The following is a 19272-nucleotide window of genomic DNA, read 5'->3' as shown; positions in this document are numbered from 1 at the left end:
GTAATAAATACTTGGGTAGTACTGCAACATGTAGGGGGGGGGGGGGGGGGGGGGAAAAGAGTAAGAAAAGAGGGGTCAGGACAGTAAAGAGCTTAGGGGTCAAAAGGTAGACATTCCACCCCGATTACACAGGTGCCTCTGCAAGATTTTTTACTTCTGTCTGTTGCAGATTTTTCCTCACTTCCTGCTTGGTAAAACGTCCCCTGAACAGAAAGTGACAGAGCCCCGGATAGAAGGATTATTTTTATTTTTTTCAAATATAAATTTTTATTGTTTTTAGTTAAAAGTCAGGGAAGGTATGCGCAATGACAACCACAATAGAAAATATACATGGGTAATTACTTTGATAAAAGCCAGCTATCTGTCCGGCATTTGAGACACATTACAGTAATATCAATAAGACTTGTGGTCCTTACCGTCTTTAGGTATAAGGGAGATGTGGGCCCTCAGGATATCTCTAGGAAAATGCACCCCTTCACTGAGAGCGTTGGACAGCTTCACCACATAAGGGCCTAGAAGTGGTAGGAGGGATTGGTAATACTATAGGGTGAACCCATGAGGACCTGATGCTTTGCCAGGTTTCATCCCTCGCTCATTGCAGTTCTTCTAGGGTGATGGGGTTGTCCATCTCCACACCTACCTCTGCAGTGAGTGAGGGGAATTCAGGACGAGGCAATGTAGTCCTCCCATGCTCACCTTCAGGACTTCTCCAGAGCCTCTCCCATCCTCTGGAATGCTCTACCCCAATCTGTCCAATTTTCTCCTACTTTATCCACTTTCAGACAATCCCTGAAAACTCATCTCTTCAGAGAAGCCTATCTTGCCCCCACCTAACAACTGTACATTTATCTTCTCAATCAGCACATTACCCACAGTTATTACCTTTTGTATCTCTTGACCTTCCCTCTTAGATTGTAAGCTCTAGGGAGCAGGGCCCTCTGATTCCTACTGTATTAAAGTGCATTGAATTTGTAATGTCTACTCTCAAGCTGTAAAGTGCTACATAAACTGTTGGTGCTATATAAATCCTGTATAATAATTGCTGCTTCATTGGAAGACCGCACTGGGAGATTATATAAAGAAGAGTAGTAGTCCCTGAATTCCTGCACAATCTGGGTAGGCATGACCCTTTTTTGCCCCAAGGGTGCTATGATTTGGGGTATATATGTAGTATTAAGTCTTTGATTCTGTGATTTCTAATCGCTTTAGCCAATAGTTTCCCGCATTTATTGCCAGATTCGTAGGTAAGCTTAATAATATAATATAGTAAATCCACTGTTTGCCTTCTAAGGGAAAACAGTTCAGTTTCCAGTGAGGCTACAGGTGTTCGTTTATGTTTCGATTCCACTTTGTGTATCTTATGAAGAAGCTGAAGCAGTTGTTGTTCTCGTTCCCGTTTGATGGGCACACCATGTTTAATTAGCATCCCTCTTAATACGGTCTCATGGAATTCTCATAGGCTACCCAGGTCATATTCAGAATTGTCATTTGTTTGGAAATAGTGCTTTAGCTCATTCGTGACATCGGCCAGAACTACTGGTGTCTGTAACAGGCTGTCGTTCAATCTCCAGAACCTAGTTCTGGTGGTCAAGATTGGTGAGAGGATATAGCGCATGGTAATAGGCGCATAGTCTGACCATGTGATATTGCCTATCACAGGGTCATGCACCACCTGTGGAGATGAGTAGAAGGTATAATCCCTCTCCCAGAGTGATGTAGTCTCCAAACATCTATCAGTTGGGCATTGTGTAGGTCCTGTGTTATGCATTTATGAATGCTAGAGTGGACTGAGGCGAAACCAGATGAGATGTTCACCGAGGGGGCCAGGGGTATATTGAAATCACCTCATAAAATCAACTGACCCTCTTTAAATTTCATGAATAAGTTCAGTATATGGTGAAGAAATGCCGGTCATTAGGAACGTAGATGGTGGCGAGCGTCACCCGTGTGCCCCCAATCGATCCTTTGATAAACACATAGTGGCCTTCAGTGTCTACCAGAGTATCATTACATGTCCAAGGTACTTTACCTGAAAGGAGTATAGACACTCATTTGTATTTAGCTGCTACATTGGTGGCATGGTAAGACAAGGAAAAGTATAAATTTCTAAGGCATGGAGGATTACCCGTTCGCCGACCGGAAGTGATGCAAGCACATATGTTAACGCCGCCCAGGACGGCGGTGCTAGTGTCAACACTATATGTCTTATAGCTTATGCTAAAATTTGAGTACATTTCCACATTTCTTTTATATTGAAAATAAAAAGTTTTGATAGTATTACACTATTGGAGCCCTTCTCGCCTTTACATGGTATATGAGAGGAGCACTACTAAAACATCTTGAATTGGCCAGTTCCCAGGGTGCTACATGGTGGCAAATACTGTGAATACCTCAAAACCCAAGTGGGGAGGAAATTTCTGGTGGGTGCAGCCATAATAGGAGCATGGATAAGTCACGTATGCTGTGATCACCTTTTGAAGAGGGATTTAGACCAGCGCTATTTTTTCACCAGCACTAAGCACTTTATTGAACACTAATGTTTTAAACCAATGGGACTAAAGACTTTATTCAATTTTTTTAATTTCACTTTTTAAGATGTACCTGTCTAATTAGCACCTATGTTGACCATTTACTGGGGTCATATATTTTTTTGCACAATATTATTAGTTTAAGCATGTTCGGTTAAATTTCTTAACCAGTCGGTTGTCTAGATTAATCACCAATCACAGGTGTATGAGGACACACCTGAGATAAGAGATCATCACATTTTTACTTATTCTTATTCTCAATATACAGCTATTTCACGTAAATGAGCCACTGTATTATTTTCAAATCATACTTAAATTAGGTTTATTATTTACACATTCTTATCACAGTTATATATTTATGTATTTTCATCACTGTAATTTGTGACTCAACTGAACAGCGCCACATGTACTTTTTCCCTTCTCATTTTATTTACCCCACGTAGGTGGAAGTAATTTGTAGAGGCAGTAGTTCTCCTGATTCCTTAAGTTTACATTTTAAATTGTCTTGCTGGTAATTCTTTCCAGTGTAAATGCGGAAATCACACACACCCATTTCAAGAAATGGGGTGTGCCAGTGTATCTCGAGCATGCATAGTATGTCTGGTCCAATTCCGTCACGGGACCGTGCTGATCCCTTCGCCCCCATACAGGAAATGACCGCCAAGCAGCGATCACTCCACCGCAACCGAGCGGATTCCCCCAGCACCTCTTATGGGGTGCCGGCGAGAGGATGAGGGGGTCTCGCTGCTCCCCCAAACTCAAACCAGGGACGTGCCCAACCCGCCAACAGTGTGGTCAATACCACTGACGACTCTATCATACCTTACCAATCTGGAGCACAGAGGGGGAGGATAGCAGGATTCTAAACTTTCCCTATTCTATGCAAAACTAAAAAGGAGATACCACATTTCTACTGTGACACCTGCCGCCAGATAAAACCATTTTATTTAGTGTTGGTTAAAGTGGGGAATAGATAAAAAATCTGTCCGCTTAACCACACAGGAAGTGGGGAGGAAATCTCCTCAATGGGGCCACAAGCGGCAAAAAAAATTAACAAAGGTTCTAACCCTTGTTCACTACATCTAACAATGTTTTGTTTGGTTTGCACAAAAGTTATTGCCTCTACAAACTACTGGGTCGATTTAGGGAATTTTATTTATTTTTTATTGTTTTTACTAGTAATGGCAATGATCTGCGATTTTTAGTGGGACTGTGACATTGCGGCGGACAAATCTGACCCCAAATTGTAATTTGGGGACCAGTGACATTATTACATTGATGAGTGCTACAAAAAATGCACTGATTAATGTAAAAATGACACTGGCAGGGAACACTAGGAGGCAATCAAGGGGTTAAGTGTGTTCCCTCAGCAGGTTCTAACTGTAGGGGGATGGGCTTACTGAAACATGATAGAGATCACTGGGAGCAGTAGATCCCGGTCATGTCACTAGGCAGAATGATGAAATGCCCGTTCTGCCTCTCCTTGCTGCGATCGCAGGCCGCCGACGAACATCAAGTCCACGGGACCCACGGGCTTGCTCGCGCAACGGGTGCACGCCGCTATCCTGCTTTTATGCAGTGTGTGCAGGAGATCCATTCTGCTGACGTATATTGTCGTGAGCCGGACAGCAAGTGGTTAAACTCTGAAAGCTGTAAGGGAATAATGAAAACCTTTGGATTTTTAGGGAAATGTGGTTTACATTTTTGCGTATAATCAGTTGTCACCATTTTGCAAAAAGGCATAATTTCAAAATTTCAAATACTTGTTATTTATTAACAATACAGGTTAAGCTTTTATATTTAGTAGGAATTTAGCAGGAATTTTGTAAAATTTGCTGTTTTTTTTTCTGCTAAAAATGACTTTAGAATATTTTTTTTGACTATATTGTTTTGATAAACATTTGTGCAAATACCATGGGGCCTTAAAATCAGTAACACCTTCTTTTTATTCTACTATGCTTTCAGAAAATATATGGTTTGGGGGATCTTTAACAAACTCTGAAAGCTGTAAGGAAACAATGAAAATCTTTAGATTTTTTTTTTAAAGAAATGTGGTTATTTACATTTTTGCGTAAGTTCAGTTTTACCGATTTTGCAAAAAGGTGTAATTTAACCACTTCAGCCCTGGAAGATTTGACTGCTCAATGACCAGGCCATTTTTTGCGATTAGGCACTGCGTCACTTTGACTGACAATTGCGCAGTCCTGCGAAGATGTACCCAAACAAAATTGATGTCCCTTTTTTCCCACAAATAGCTGCTTTCTTTTGGTGGTATTTGATCATCTCTGCAGTTTTTAAGTTTTGCCCTATAAACAAAAAAAGAGCGACAAGTTTGAAAAAAAACACAATATTTTGTACTTTTTGCTATGATAAATATCCCCAATTTTTTTTTTTTTTAAAAGCAAATTTTTTTCTCAGTTTAGGCCAATATGTATTCTTCTACATATTTTTGGTAATAAAAATCACAATAAGTGTATATCGATTGGCTTGCGCAAAAATTATAGCGTCTACAAAATAGGGGATAAATTTAGGGCATTTTTATTATTATTATTTTTTTTTACTAGTAATGGCAGCGATCTGCGATTTTTATCAGAATTATGGTGGGCACATCGGACACTTTTGACACATTTTTTAAACCATTGACAATTATACAGTGATCAGTGCTATAAAAATGCACTGATTGCTGTGCAAATGTCACTGGCAGGGAAGAGGTTAACACTAGGGGGCGATCAAGGGGTTAACTGTGTTCCCTGACTGTGTGTTCTAACTGTGGGGGGGGGGGGGGGGACTGTCTATAGGAGATGACAGATCGTGGTTCCTAGCTATTAGGAACTCACGATCTGCCTCTCCTCACAGAACAGGGATGTGTGTGTGTGTGTGTGTGTTTACATACACACATCCCTGTTCTGCCTCTCGTGCCCACCAGCCACGAGCTTTGGCACCCCAGCAATGCAACCTGTGTATGTGCACCTGCTATCCAGCTTAGAGAAGCCGACGTACAGCTACAACGGTTTGCGGGATCGTGCTGACCTCCTGCAGTATAATGATGGTGGCTAGTCAGCAAGTGGTTAAAAACTACAAATATTTGTTATTTATTAACTCAATATAGGTCAGTGTTTCTCAAATCCAGTCCTCAGGCCCCCCCAACAGGTCATGTTTTCAGGTTTTCCATTATTTTTCACAGGTGATTTGATCAGTTTCACTGCCTTAGCAATTACCACAGCTGTTTCATCTGAGGGAAATCCTGAAAACATGACCTGTTGGGGGGGCCTGAGGACTGGATTTGAGAAACACTGATATAGGTTAAGCTTTTAGATTTAGTAGGAGTTTTGTAAAATGTACTGTGTTTTTATCTGCTAATAGTGTATGTTTAATGAAAATATTGTTTTGATAAACATTTGCACAAATATCATTGTGCCCTAAAAATTAGCACCTTATTTGTATTCTACTGGTCATGTGCTTTCAGAAAATATAGTTTGGGGGGTCTTTAACAAACTCTGCAAGCTGTAAGGGAAAAATAAAAAAGCAATGTAAAAGTTTAAAAAATGGTGCACAAGGCCTGGCAGCGAAAGGGTTAATACCAGTAAATTAGAACCTAGGAGATCATATCACAGAAGCATATCTAGCAAATGTAATTATTCACTCATCTCTAACTGGAAATGAGACTAGGGTGTAGACATTTTTTTTACATTCTCTGTCTACTTCATTATTTCTCCAGATTTAAAATTAACAGACTCAAACTGAAACACATATTCTTATGGATTTGCAGAAGGCTGCCCTGAACATGACTGGTCACTGCCAGATATAGAAAGTACCAAGGAAGGCTATATTCTAATTGACTGCATGAAAACATTACTCCCTGCATCTACTTTGGTGGTATGTACATTAAATTCACATTTATATGATTACTGTCATAACATAATACTACCTCTTGCTTCATACATGAATTTCTAGTTCAAAACTTTTAAAGTCATTTTCAAAAGCACTTAAGTGCCTAGAATACACCCAAGACACAATAACAGGGACAACGCACTGCCTGGAGATGGTGTTCTAGTAAATGTTAGAATTTTTGTCCTTTAGTAAAAGATGGGGCCATGTCTCTAAGGATGAGCGATCCTGTCTCTGAAGACAAATCCCTAGTGACAAGATCACTAAGGTTCAAGAAAGGAAGGGTGACCCATGAAAGTCGCACATCTATTGTGTCCTGCTGCAATTCATGGCGTGGCAACCTCCGCCTGGACTCCGACCAGGCAATGCCCTCAACGCATTTCCCTCTGCCCCCCAGAGCTTAGCCATGACAAAGCTCCGTGGGCGGAGTGAAACATGTTGGATGTGGCCTAGTCGGAGTCCAGGCTGAGATTGCCACTCCATTGCAGCAGGACACCATAGATTTGCAACTTCCAGGGGTCACCCTTCCTTTCTTAAACCTTTGCAGGAGCCAGGATGGGCTCCATCCCCTGTCAGCAGTATAGCAGCAGCTGTGGATGTACAGTCTACATACCACCACCCAACCCTTGCCAGTTCAGCAGGAACTAGCCAGGATTCGGACCGTTAATGGGCAAACTGAATATACCAAGTTGATCGATCGATCAACTTGGGTACAACCAGCCTGCTGGCTTCTCTTGCAATTATCACTAGTGGCCCAGGAGAAGACAATTTCTGATTCCCCTGTCAACACTGCCTGCGTTGATGGGGGAATCGTGTGAATTCCTTTTCTGTAACCCATGTTTGCAGGAAAGAAATACGTACTGTGTATAGCCTGCCTAAGGCAAATTACTTTTTCCAAGAAACTCACTTGCTGGCCTGACCAATGAGACATTACTTCCTGGTGAGTGAGATTCTGCAGCATCCTAGGCCAGCAAGGAAACAACTCCATAAGGAAAATGACTACCCCACCTGACATGGCCTTAAAATGTCATTAAACCCATTGTAAAAATGTCAAGAACAACATCAGGAAATCAAACATTAGAATCAATGATCTATAGCACACATGAAAAACAATGTTCCAAAATACTGTTTTTCACTGTCATATTCGTGGCCACATGACCTAAAGTAGCTTCTCCCTACTGCAATGTGAAGCAACTCCGAAAGCTCTGACAAAGGCTGCAGATGTCACTCAGAAGTTGAAGGCTCTTTAATAATAGACTGGCAGTGAGACTCCCTGTATGGGTCACATTCACCCCACTTGAGACCTGCCCCTCAAGTCTCAGCAGTGTGTGTATCACATGGGGTGGCTGACAGGAAAGAAGCCTCTGTCAGTCATTACCACTGGGGCCAACCCTTAAGGGAAAAAGGTGAACATGGGGGTGGAGAACAGAAGAGTAAATGCCATTCATCCTGCTGGAACTGCCCCTCAGGCTAACACAAAGAGTCACATGTGGAGGCTTCCAGAGGAGAAAAGAGAATGTGAAAAGCTTAATTTTCAGGTTAACGAGGCGCATGCGCATTGACAATGGCAACACAATGGCCAGAGAATCGGCTGCTATAGCATTGTCACTGACAATAGGGAGGCTCATGGAAATGGCAGGAGCTACCAAGTATTTACTGATAATGACAAGATGCTTTTTGTAAAGCTTCTGCACCATGGTCCAAAGAATAATTTTAAAGAAATATATACAATGAAAAATGTATGGTTTAACCACTTAAGGACCAGAAGAATTTGCCCCCTTAATGACAAGGCCATTTTTGTTTTGCGATACAGCACTGCATCGCTTTAACTGACAATTGCGCGGTCTTACGACGTTGTACCTAAACAAAATTGACGTCCTTTTTTTTCCCACAAATAGAGTTTTCTTTTGGTGCTATTTGATCACCTTGGCGGCTTTTATTTCTTGCGTTATAAAGAAAAAAACAGCGACAATTTTGAAAAAAGAAAGCTATATTTTTTACCTTTTGCTATATTAAATATCCCCCCCAAAAAATATAATAAAAAAAAATGTATTCATCAGTTTAGGCCAATATATGTTCTTCTACGTATTTTTGGTAAACAAAAAATCACAATAGGCGTATATTGATTGTTTTGCGCAAAGGTTATCGCGTCTACAAACTACGGGATAGATTTAGGGACTTTGTTTTTTATTGTTTTTTTCTGGTAATGGCGGAGATCTGCGATTTTTAGCAGGACTGCGACATTGTGGCAGACAAATCTGACCCCAAATTAAATTTTTTGGGGACCAGTGACAGTATTACATTGATCAGTGCTATAAAAATGCACTGATCAATGTAAAAGAGTTAATGTAATAAGAGGTTAACTGTGTTCCCTGGGTGTGTTCTAACTATAGGAGGGATAGGCTGCCAGGGACATGACAGAGATCACTGTTCCCGATCACTGGGAACAGAAGATCTATGACATGTCCCCTGTCAGAACGGGGAAATCGCCTTGTTTACAAAGGCAGTTCCTCGTTCCGCCTCTGTAAAAGGAGACTGCGAGTCGCTAGCACACATTGAGTCCGCTCGACCTGCAGGCACGCTCCACCATACAGCTACGGCAATTCAACAGGAGAGCGAACTTGTCATCGTATAACCATGGCGGCTGGTCGGCAACTAGTTAATGACACTTTAAAATAGCAAAAAAACTTAAAGTGATTGGAGAGGATTAACTTGTAAAATAACACATTCAGTTTAAAATAGAAATGAAAGGCAAAAACAGGATTTTTAAAAACAGCTTACCTGTAAAATGCTTTTCTTTGAAGTACATCAGGGGACACAGAGCCATAGTAGTTACTATGTGGGTTATAGGCCACCTTCAGGATGTTGGACACTAGCATGCCCTAAATTAAAAATTGCACTCCCTATATAACCCCTCACACTGGTGAGAGCACCTCAGTTTTGTAGCAAAGCAATACATGTGTATACCAAAGAAGGGAGTGTCCCCTGATGTACTTCAAAGAAAAGGATTTTACAGGTAAGCTGTTTTTAAAAATCCTGTTTCTTTTCATACATCAGGGGACACAGAGCCATAGTAGTTACTATGTGGGATGTCCCATAGCAATGCCAACTGAAGGGAAGGAAGGGAGACACAACAATAGTAGGGCACCAAGAGACTAGAGGACTCATACTGCAGCCTGCAGTACACTGCGCCCAAAGGCGATAGCCTCATGCTCTTTTACATCTACTTGATAGAATCTAGTGAATCCAACCTCATCTTTAAAAATAATCCATTATGTCTCTTTATAAGAAAGAACAGCCAACCCTGGTACTCTTCTTGCAGAAGATATGGAAACCAGGAAAATTATGCTCCTCATCAAGAGGACCAAGGGAAAAATCCTGAATTGGCTCAAAAATACTGTTTTTGTAAAGCCGATAGGACTAATCTTAAGTCCCAAAGATTCAGGGGTGACCTAACTGGAGGATTTAATCCACGTTTCCCCCTGAATAAGTTACGAACCAGAGAGTGAGAAGTGGCCGTTGAAAAAAACACTGATAAGGCCGATACCTGGCCTTTGAAAGTACTGGGGCCAGCTTCATTTCTAATCCCACCCGTAGGAATTCAAAGATCCTACCTATGACATATTTCCTGGAGTGCCAACCCCTGGATTCACACCAGGAGACATATGCCTTCCAGACTAATTATGTATAAAAATGTATAATATAACGTATATGACACTGGAGACCAGCTTCCTAGCATACCAAAGTAGAAACCACTGAAGCCGACAGCCCACGATCTTATTTTACAATGTGGGTCTCAATAGCCAAACTGTTAAATTTAGAGTTTGGAAGGAAGGATGGAATACCGGACCTTACGAAAGAAGGTCTGGCCACAGTGGTAAGGACCAAGGGTCACCTACCAACATCTTTATGATCGCGGCAAACCAAGAACTCCTGGGCCACGCTTGGCCACCAGAATCACCTCCTGCACCTCCTGCATGGAAGCAGAAGAGGAGGGAAAGCATAGATCAGTGAAAAACTGATCCAATGGAAATAACAATAACATCGGATCCTTTGTCCTTGACACAATGTTGTCGATCTTGTTAAACCCGGACGCCAATAGACCCACGTCGGGAACTCCACTTGGCATATTGACATAATGATGCCAGGGAGAAAGAACTATTCTCCCGGAAAAAAATAGTACTCAAGTAGTCCGCCTGCCAATTCTCCATTCCTGGAATGAAATTGCTGATAGGCAAGGAATATTACTTTCTGCCCAAGACAGAAAAAAATTCACCTCTTTCTGGGCCGCACGACTTCTCATGCCCCCTTGGTGATTGAGATAAGCCACTGCTGTGGCATTGTTGAATTGAGCCTACGGCACCTGGTATTCCCAGGCAGTCTCCCATCTAGTTACTAACCAGGCCCGTCCCTGATTAGCCTCCAAGGTGATGTGGCCATAGGCTGGATCCTGACAGGACAATAGTCTGAGCGTGCAGACCTCCAGGGCCAGTTGTACTGCCCGAATCTCTATAATATTTATTGGCAAGGTGATTTCTGATCTGGACCATTTCCGTTGGACAGATGTTTCTTCCAGGACTGCTCACCAGCTGAAAGGGCTGGCATCTGTTACCACTTTCCAGGTAACTGGTAGAAAGGATCTTCCTTTTAGAAGATTTTTGGATATCGACCATCAATTGAGGTTCTGACGCACTTTGGCAGATAAACACAACGGAAGTCCAGAGTTTGGATCTTCTTGTTCCAAATTGACAGGATACTGTTTTGCAGCAGTCTTGAATGGAACTGCGCATAAGGAACGGCTTTGAAGAAGCCACCATCTTTCCTAATAAACACATGCAAAGATAAATAGAAGGATACTTCTTCGTTTCCTGGGGTAAAAATACCCTTTAGTGGACTGTATCTATGATCAGCCCTAAGTACTGCAATCTCCTGGGTGGTTTTAAGGAGGATCTTACTAGGTTGAGGAGCCAACCCAAGTATTTCAGGTAGCTGACTGTGTTAATCAGAGCTCGGTTTATACGGTCTACCGATTGACCTATCAAGAGTAGATCGTCTAAGTAGGCTAGTATCATTATACTTTGAGCCCTTAACCTGGCTAAAGGAGGGGCCAGGATCTTTATACACACTCGAGGTGCAGTAGCTAGCCTGAAAAGGTAGAGCTACAAACTGGAAATAAAGATATTCTACCTTGAAGTGTAGAAATTTGTGGTGAGCGCGGAAGATCTGCAGATGGAGATAAGCATCCAGGACGTTGATAGACAACCAAAGTTCTCCCCTTTTTAGGAAGGAGACTACTGATCGGAAAAATTCCATGCAGAGAGAAAGACTTCTTTTTCTCTGGATCCTTAGGAACGTTTGATCTGAGAAAAAACGAGGAGACGGGGACTCTTGGAACTCCAGATTGGAGCTATTGAGGAAGTCCCCCATTTGTCTTCCTGTCAGATCTGTGAGAACTGCAGAAGAAGTCCCCTATTGAGCTAGTGGGACGCCGCCTGATAAGGAGGCTACAGTAACCCCTAGGGTTAAATCTGAGGATTACCTATTGAACCTGATGGCAGAAGCCATCGTGACTGCCTGGAGGCTGATGCCCCTGGCACAAACAGAAGGAGCTTTCAAAAAAAAAAATATATTTACGCCTTTACTTAAATGGAAAAAAAGGAGGGGCTTTTCCCACTAGAATTTCTTTGGATGAATTATCCAAACATCCTCAAATAGCTGTTCCACCGCAAAGGAAGACTAGCCAGGGGTATCTGCATGATCAATGGAAGTTTATCCTCCGCTGATGTGCGTTCCTGCACTCATGCATTTTAGCTGCTTGTGTTTAGCAACAATGTGCACAGAACCAAGGATAGCATCTGCCTATATAGGTCAAACCGCCGTAGGTATCTCAGCAGTTGTGCGTTTGGCTAGTTTATAAGCCAGAACGTGTATGAGAACCTTGTGCAAGTTCTAAACCCTCCCACGCTGGACGCCGGAGGACGCCAACACCGCGCTAAACCCCACCCCCCGCATCACCCATGGCCCTCCCTTTCAAAAAGAGCCTCTTTCCCGAGTGAGCGGCGGGGGATCCCTGCGAGGAAGGAGAAATGGTGGGGGGGTCCAGCGCTTCCTTCCCAAAGAACAGGGAAAGAAATTTTGGCATAGGGGGGAGTCTGTGGGGAGAAAATACCCCCCCAGACTTACCAGAGGTCTGTCACTCGGCCAGAGGAGAAGCATCTGCTTCCAAACACAACATGCTTCTGAGAAGCATGAGACGTGAGTACTCAATACAGCCCCCAGTGGTGACACATAGGCATGACAGCATTTACTAATTTAAAGGAGACATTTCATAAGAAAAAATTTCACATTTCTTAGAAAGCTCCACTTACATTTTTCCACAGGGTTTTCTGTGGTACACCAACAGATCCAATCTTCACCCTTCACAGTGGGGTCTGTTAAACCTTCAGTAGCAGGGGATCCTAGAGGAAACCCACAATCCTGGACCTGTAATAGCACCCTGGCAGTAAAAAAATTAATGGCCTTAATACCAAAAAGTACTGCATCTCAGGGTCCAGCTTTCCAAAGGAGAGCATTCACAGACAAAAACATTGTTTCTTTGGATACGAGGCCCGGGTACCATTCAATACTGCCAAGATTAGACACTCCGAATGGATCTGTCTGCACAGCCTACCCCAGCAAGGATTGCTCCAGTGGAGCTCAGCACAGCACATCTTTATTCGTGACCAACACCTTAGACACTGGCGAAAAAACTGAGGTGCTCCCACCAGTGGGAGGGGTTATATAGGGAGTGCATTTTTTAATCTATGGCTTGCCAGTGTCCATCACCTGAAGAGTAAAAAAAGATTAATGTATTACTGGTCTCTGTTTTCTTCAAAAGTGCTATTAAAGATACATCCTGTCAGAATACAATGGTACAGCAGGGAGGATTCCTCCATTCGATCATCCACCTCGCTTCTGTGGATGAGGGAATCTTTGATTAAGGGGCATGTAGGGATTTTTGGGGTTGATTTACTAAAGTGGACAAAAAAAGTTGCGCTAATCAATGTGAAAAACAAACAAAACCATAACAAAATAGCTTCGCACTGACATCAAACCCCATCCCGGAAGTGTCGGCAAACTGATTTTTTTTTTATTTATTTTTTTGGATAGCGCAAGGGAGTGTTAAAACCCCAGCCAGGTTTTTTTTTTTTTCACTGTCTGTGTCCCATAGAAGAGATTTCCCTTCACTTCCTGTCTCATATCCAAACCGTAAGTGGGAGCAAATCCTTGAAAATAAAAGGGAATTCATTGGGGATCTCCAGGTCACCAGAACTAGTGTCCCCATTTCCCCTTTATTACTTTTTTGGGGACAACCCAAAATTTGGAGTTTTTTTTATACTTTCACTTTCGATTATAATGGTAAACAGGAAAAATAGAGCGCGTGAATCTCCTTAACAGGGGCACAGACAGCAAGAACACCTGAAAAGCATTCTATTTCCTCTCCACTGTATCCGAAATGAAAAATAAAGTTTTGCCTTTAGTTATACTTTAATGAATGAGATGAAGCTCTGCTGCCTTCCATCACCCAGCCATGCACCAGCTAGAATGCAGTTTTTATTATTTTTGTGGAATGTGATTGTGATATTTCACTTAGCGATAAATACTCAATCACAGCTTATGATTTCCATGATATTAAGTGCTCTAATGCCCTGTACACACGACCGGTTTTCCCATCAGAATAAACTCTGAAGGTTTTTCCGACGGAATTCTGCTGAAACTGTCTTGCGGGGGGTGGTGGTCAGGGAGTCCAGTGTAAGTTCACCTTATAGATTTTCTGTAAAGGGGAACTTACCCTTTAAGTGCTGTCAGTTTAATGTTTTATACTTTTATTTTAGCTTAACCGTGCATATGCTGGAAAATTGGAGGCAGGTTGCAAATTTTCTTAGTACATGGTTGCATTTATTTACTAAAGGAGAGCAAAGAAGTAGAGCTATTATGGTACTCATATGGAGTCACATTTTAATTTAATGCCGTCAAATAGTTTAGGCGCTTACTATGGGCTACTGCACTACTTATGCATATTAGGTTTCTGGTAAAGAGTGTGTGCACTTGGTGGTTATTAAAGTGGACAACTGAGCAAAACACCTATGTAAACTTCTGAGTTTTTTGCATTTGATATGTTAACCCTTTGTTAAATATTTGTTTGCTTGTTTGTGGGCAATGCACTAAATATCTATGATTATATTGTGCAATTTATACTGATGTGAAGGGGTGCTTTTTGATATTGATATTTTGCATATATATTTATATTTTAAAGGGATAGCACACCAGTTTTTTTTTTTTTTTTGTAAATCAGTTTTTATCAGAAAAGGAGGTACATACAATATATACATCAAGAGCATATGGATATGCAGTATCCAGTACACAGTAAATACATAGCTGAGCCCGCATACCAATCACCATTGCAATAGGAGTGGAAATGCCATGTTTCAAACATCACATAAAAAATGTATGCCTCCCTTCTGGTTTTACAGCAGGTAGCATAGAGAGAAGAGCAAAGAAGCAGGAAAGAAAAGAGGGGGAAGAGCCCCAGATGAGAAAAGAAGGGGGGGGAGGGGAGGAGGGAGGAGGGGGGAAGGAGGAAGTGCGGTTTGAGGGGTGAAGGCAAGGGTATAAGTAAGCAAGTGTAACCACCACATATCATAAACATGTGCAGTGCACCACGTGTACTTGTTGTCTCGAGGATAAAATAGGAAAACATCAGACATTAGGCGTAAATTACTTAAATTACTTACTTAGGCAGGTTGAGCCATAATTTCCGCGTATGCGGAGGTATATTTAACCACTTTCAGACCGGACCATTTTGCTGGTAAATGACCAGAGGTCTTTTTACAATTTGGCACTGCGCTGCTTTAACTGGTAATTGCGCGGTCATGCAATGTTGTACCCAAACAAAATTTGCGTCCTTTTCTTCCCACAAATAGAGCTTTCTTTTGATGGTATTTGATTGCCTCTGCGATTTTTATTTTTTGCGATATAAACGTAAAAAGACCGCAAATTTTGAAAAAAAATGATATTTTCTACTTTTTGTTATTAGAAAAATCCAATAAACTCAATTTTAGTCATACATTTAGGCCAAAATGTATTCAGCCACATGTCTTTGGTAAAAAAAAAGTCAATAATTGTATATTTATTGGTTTGCGCAAAAGTTGTCACATCTACAAACTAAGGTACGTTTTCTGGAATTTACGCAGCTTTTAGTTTACGACTGCCTATCTCATTTCTTGAGGTGCTAAAATGGCAGGGCAGTACAAAACCCCCCCAAATGACCCCATTTTGGAAAGTAGACCCCCTAAGGAAATTGATAAGTGGCATGTTGAGCCCATTGAATATTTTATTTTTTTGCCTCAAGCGATTGAATAATGACAAAAAATAATTTTTTTTTTTTTTTTTACACAAAGTTGTCACTAAATGATATATTGCTCACACATGCTATGGGCATATGTGAAATGACACCCCAAAATAAATTCTGCTACTTCTCCTGAGTACGGGGATACCACATGTGTGGGATTTTTTGGGAGCCTAGCCGCGTACGGGGCCCCGAAAACCAAGAACCGCCTTCAGGTTTTCTAAGGGCGTAAATATTTGACTTCACTCCTCACTACCTATTACAGTTTTGAAGGCCATAAAATGCCAAGATGGCACAAAACCCCCACAAATGACCCCATTTTAGAAAGTAGAGACCCCAAGCTATTTGCTGAGAGGCATGTTGAGTCCATGGAATATTTTATATTTTGCCACAAGTTGTGGGAAAATTACAAACTTTTTTTTTTTTTTTTCACAAAGTTGTCACTAAATGATATATTGCTCACGCATGCCATGGGCATATGTGAAATGACACCCCAAAATAAATTCTGCTGCTTCTCCTGAGTACGGGGATACCACATGTGTGGGATTTTTTGGGAGCCTAGCCGCGTACGGGGCCCCGAAAACCAAGAACCGCCTTCAGGTTTTCTAAGGGCGTAAATATTTGACTTCACTCCTCACTACCTATTACAGTTTTGAAGGCCATAAAATGCCAAGATGGCACAAAACCCCCACAAATGACCCCATTTTAGAAAGTAGACACCCCAAGCTATTTGCTGAGAGGCATGTTGAGTCCATGGAATATTTTATATTTTGCCACAAGTTGCGGGAAAATTACAAACTTTTTTTTTTTTTTTTTCACAAAGTTGTCACTAAATGATATATTGCTCATGCATGCCATGGGCATATGTGAAATGACACCCCAAAAAAAATTCTGCTGCTTCTCCTGAGTACGGGGATACCACATATGTGGGACTTTTTGGGAGCCTAGCCGCGTACGGGGCCCCGAAAACCAAGCACCGCCTTCAGGCTTTCTAAGGGCATTACAGTTTTGAAGGCCATAAAATGCCAAGATGGCACAAACCCCCCCCAAATGACCCCATTTTGGAAAGTAGACACCCCTAAATTTAGGGGTACACTAGTGAGACTAGGTAATAAATGGCGGGTGCCCTGAAACTATAAAAAAATAACTAACCAACCAGCGTCACCTGTAACAGTTATATGGTGATCACTGGTGAAAGGGTTAACTAGGGGGCAATCAGGGGGCTTTATGCGGTAGTATATGGGGGTCCCTGGCGCTATAAAAAGCTGCGGCGAACCTAAATACCTACCTGCCTAACTAGCGTCACCTGTGACACTAATACAGCGATCAGAAAAATGATCGCTTATTAGGCTGGGTTCACACTGGAGCGATGCGGGGCGGGTTCCCGCATCGCATGCCTCCCGGCGGCAGTTCACACTGCCCTATGCGAACTGCTGGGAGTGTCAGTGAAATGTTAATGACACCCCCAGATCAGTTCGCATATCGCAGTGCGATCTGCAAACTCGGATCGCATGGTGTGAACACCCATGCGATCCGATTCTGCTGCGGGCCAAAAAAAGGGTCCCGTGCGAATTTGCGGCGGGTGCGATGCGAATTCAGCCATACTATCTGTATGGCTGAACTCGAATCGCACAGAGATCGGATGTGATTTGCACTGCAGTGCGGTGCGAATCACATTCGTTCTCATAAACCGCTGCAATGTGAACCCAGCCTTAGTGACACTGGCGACAGGGGGTGATCACGGGGTTAAACCTTTATTGGGGGGGTTAGGGGGGTACATTAGAACTAAAGGGGGCTAACCCTAACTGCCCTAACAGTTATTACAGTCACAAATGACACCAATGCAAAAAAAAAAAAAAAATGACATTGGTGTCACTGTGACTGGGGGGCAGGGGTAATTGGGGGGGTGATCGGGGGGGGTGTGAGTGTGCCTGGCATGTTCTACTGTGAAGTGTCGTGTTGGTGCAACTCACCGATCCTCTCTCCTCGGTGTCGGAACGAAAAATACCGACACGGAGGAGAGATTACATCACTTCCTCTCCTGTGTTTACATTACAGGAGAGGAAGTGATGTCACGAAGGATTTCTATTCGTCGGGAGCGATCGCGAGGGGGTGGCCATGAATGAATGGCCGCCCCCTCATCCCGGATCGCTCGCGAACGAATACCGACCGCCGCAGGCACCGGGCGGGGGCCCGATCGGGCCCCCGACCCGCGGGAAGGCAGGGACGTACAGGTACGCCCATATGCCTGCCCGTGCCATTCTGTCGACGTACATCGTCGTGCGGCGGTCGGGAAGTGGTTAAAGGCAAACCAAGTCGGACCATATCTTTTTTTTTTTTTTTTCAAATATATATTTTATTAGTTTTCAACAATGGGGCAAGGGCCCGTTTAACATACAGCGGTAGCATAAAAATGGAGGTCGCAGCCTCCAAGTCACACATCTTGACAGGATACCAAATACAGCATGTATTTCAACAGCACAAGAAAGAAAATATAACCCGGGTCTATATACTCCCGAGGCTCAGTTCGTTGGTATATCCAAGGTCTAAACAATATAGGCCGACATAACGCTACCAGAAAAGAATGAAAGAAGAGAGAAAGGTGAGATGCAGGGGAAAAGGGGGAGGATCGGGAGAGAAGGGGGGGGTGCGGAGGGACAGGGGGAGGCGTGTGACGGAGGTACATGTCCATGGGGACGGCACCTCCGTATACTGCCTAGCGTCTGTATAATCACAACAGCTCAAGGCGCAAGCAGGGACTTTCCTTCATCTGAAAGAATGAACATATTCCAGAGAGACCAGGTTTTCCTATAGGTGTCCTGTCTGTGTTGTGCTGTCAGCACCAAGTCCTCCATTTTTTTCATGTCTTCTACCCTCTTCAACCACATAGCTACGGTTGGAGGACAGTCCTGCTTCCAAAGTAGGGGGATACAGGACTTGGCAGCGTTAGTCAAATGTCTCAGTATAGATCTCCTATATTTTCTGGGGGGCAGGGTGGATACATGGAGTAGAAAGAACGCCGGGTCATTGGGAATCAGCAGGTCCGTAAATTTTTGAGACACCGTGCGTACCGCAGTCCAGAAAGGCGTCAACTTAGGGCAGGACCAAAACATATGTAGCATGGACCCCCTTTCCTCATGGCACCACCAGCAATGTGCCGACGTGTCTGGGAAGATGGCGTGCAGGCGACTCGGTGTAAGATACCACCGTGTCATGATTTTATAATTGGTCTCTTGAATTTTAGTGCACATCGACGTTTTAAGAGAGTGGTCAATTATATTTTGTTTCTGGACTGCAGTAAAGGTGCATTGAAGCTCTGCCTCCCACTTGTCCAAGCACGCTAGGCTCGGCAGGTGGGCTGGTGTATTCAGTGTCGAGTACATTGTAGAGAGGACCCGAGAAATTGGTTCCGTGCCCGTGAGGAATTCCTCGTATGAGGTCAGCGGTCGTGTGTAAGATTGGGGATCT

General features: G+C 42.9%; 2 protein-coding genes across 2 annotated transcripts in view; both read left to right on the top strand.

Annotated features, from left to right (window-relative positions):
- Nucleotides 1-6272, top strand: part of LOC143989406 (kinesin-like protein KIF28) — an 88598-nt gene extending 82326 nt beyond the window's left edge. The window contains exon 21 of the mRNA XM_077489524.1: nt 6247-6272. Within this exon, the coding sequence (XP_077345650.1) occupies nt 6247-6272 (26 nt within the window). The remainder of the gene's footprint in view (nt 1-6246) is intronic.
- LOC143989405 (kinesin-like protein KIF28) overlaps nt 6254-19272 on the top strand; it is a 38464-nt gene continuing 25445 nt past the window's right edge. The window contains exon 1 of the mRNA XM_077489523.1: nt 6254-6404. Within this exon, the coding sequence (XP_077345649.1) occupies nt 6372-6404 (33 nt within the window). The 5' untranslated portion in view covers nt 6254-6371. The remainder of the gene's footprint in view (nt 6405-19272) is intronic.

Source organism: Lithobates pipiens, unplaced genomic scaffold (assembly GCF_037356315.1).
Source record: "Lithobates pipiens isolate NorthernLeopardFrog02 unplaced genomic scaffold, aLitPip1_a1.2 Scaffold_18, whole genome shotgun sequence".
Classification (NCBI taxonomy): domain Eukaryota; kingdom Metazoa; phylum Chordata; class Amphibia; order Anura; family Ranidae; genus Lithobates; species Lithobates pipiens.
Note: the sequence above shows the minus strand (reverse complement) of the source record. Positions and strands in the feature narration are given on the sequence as shown.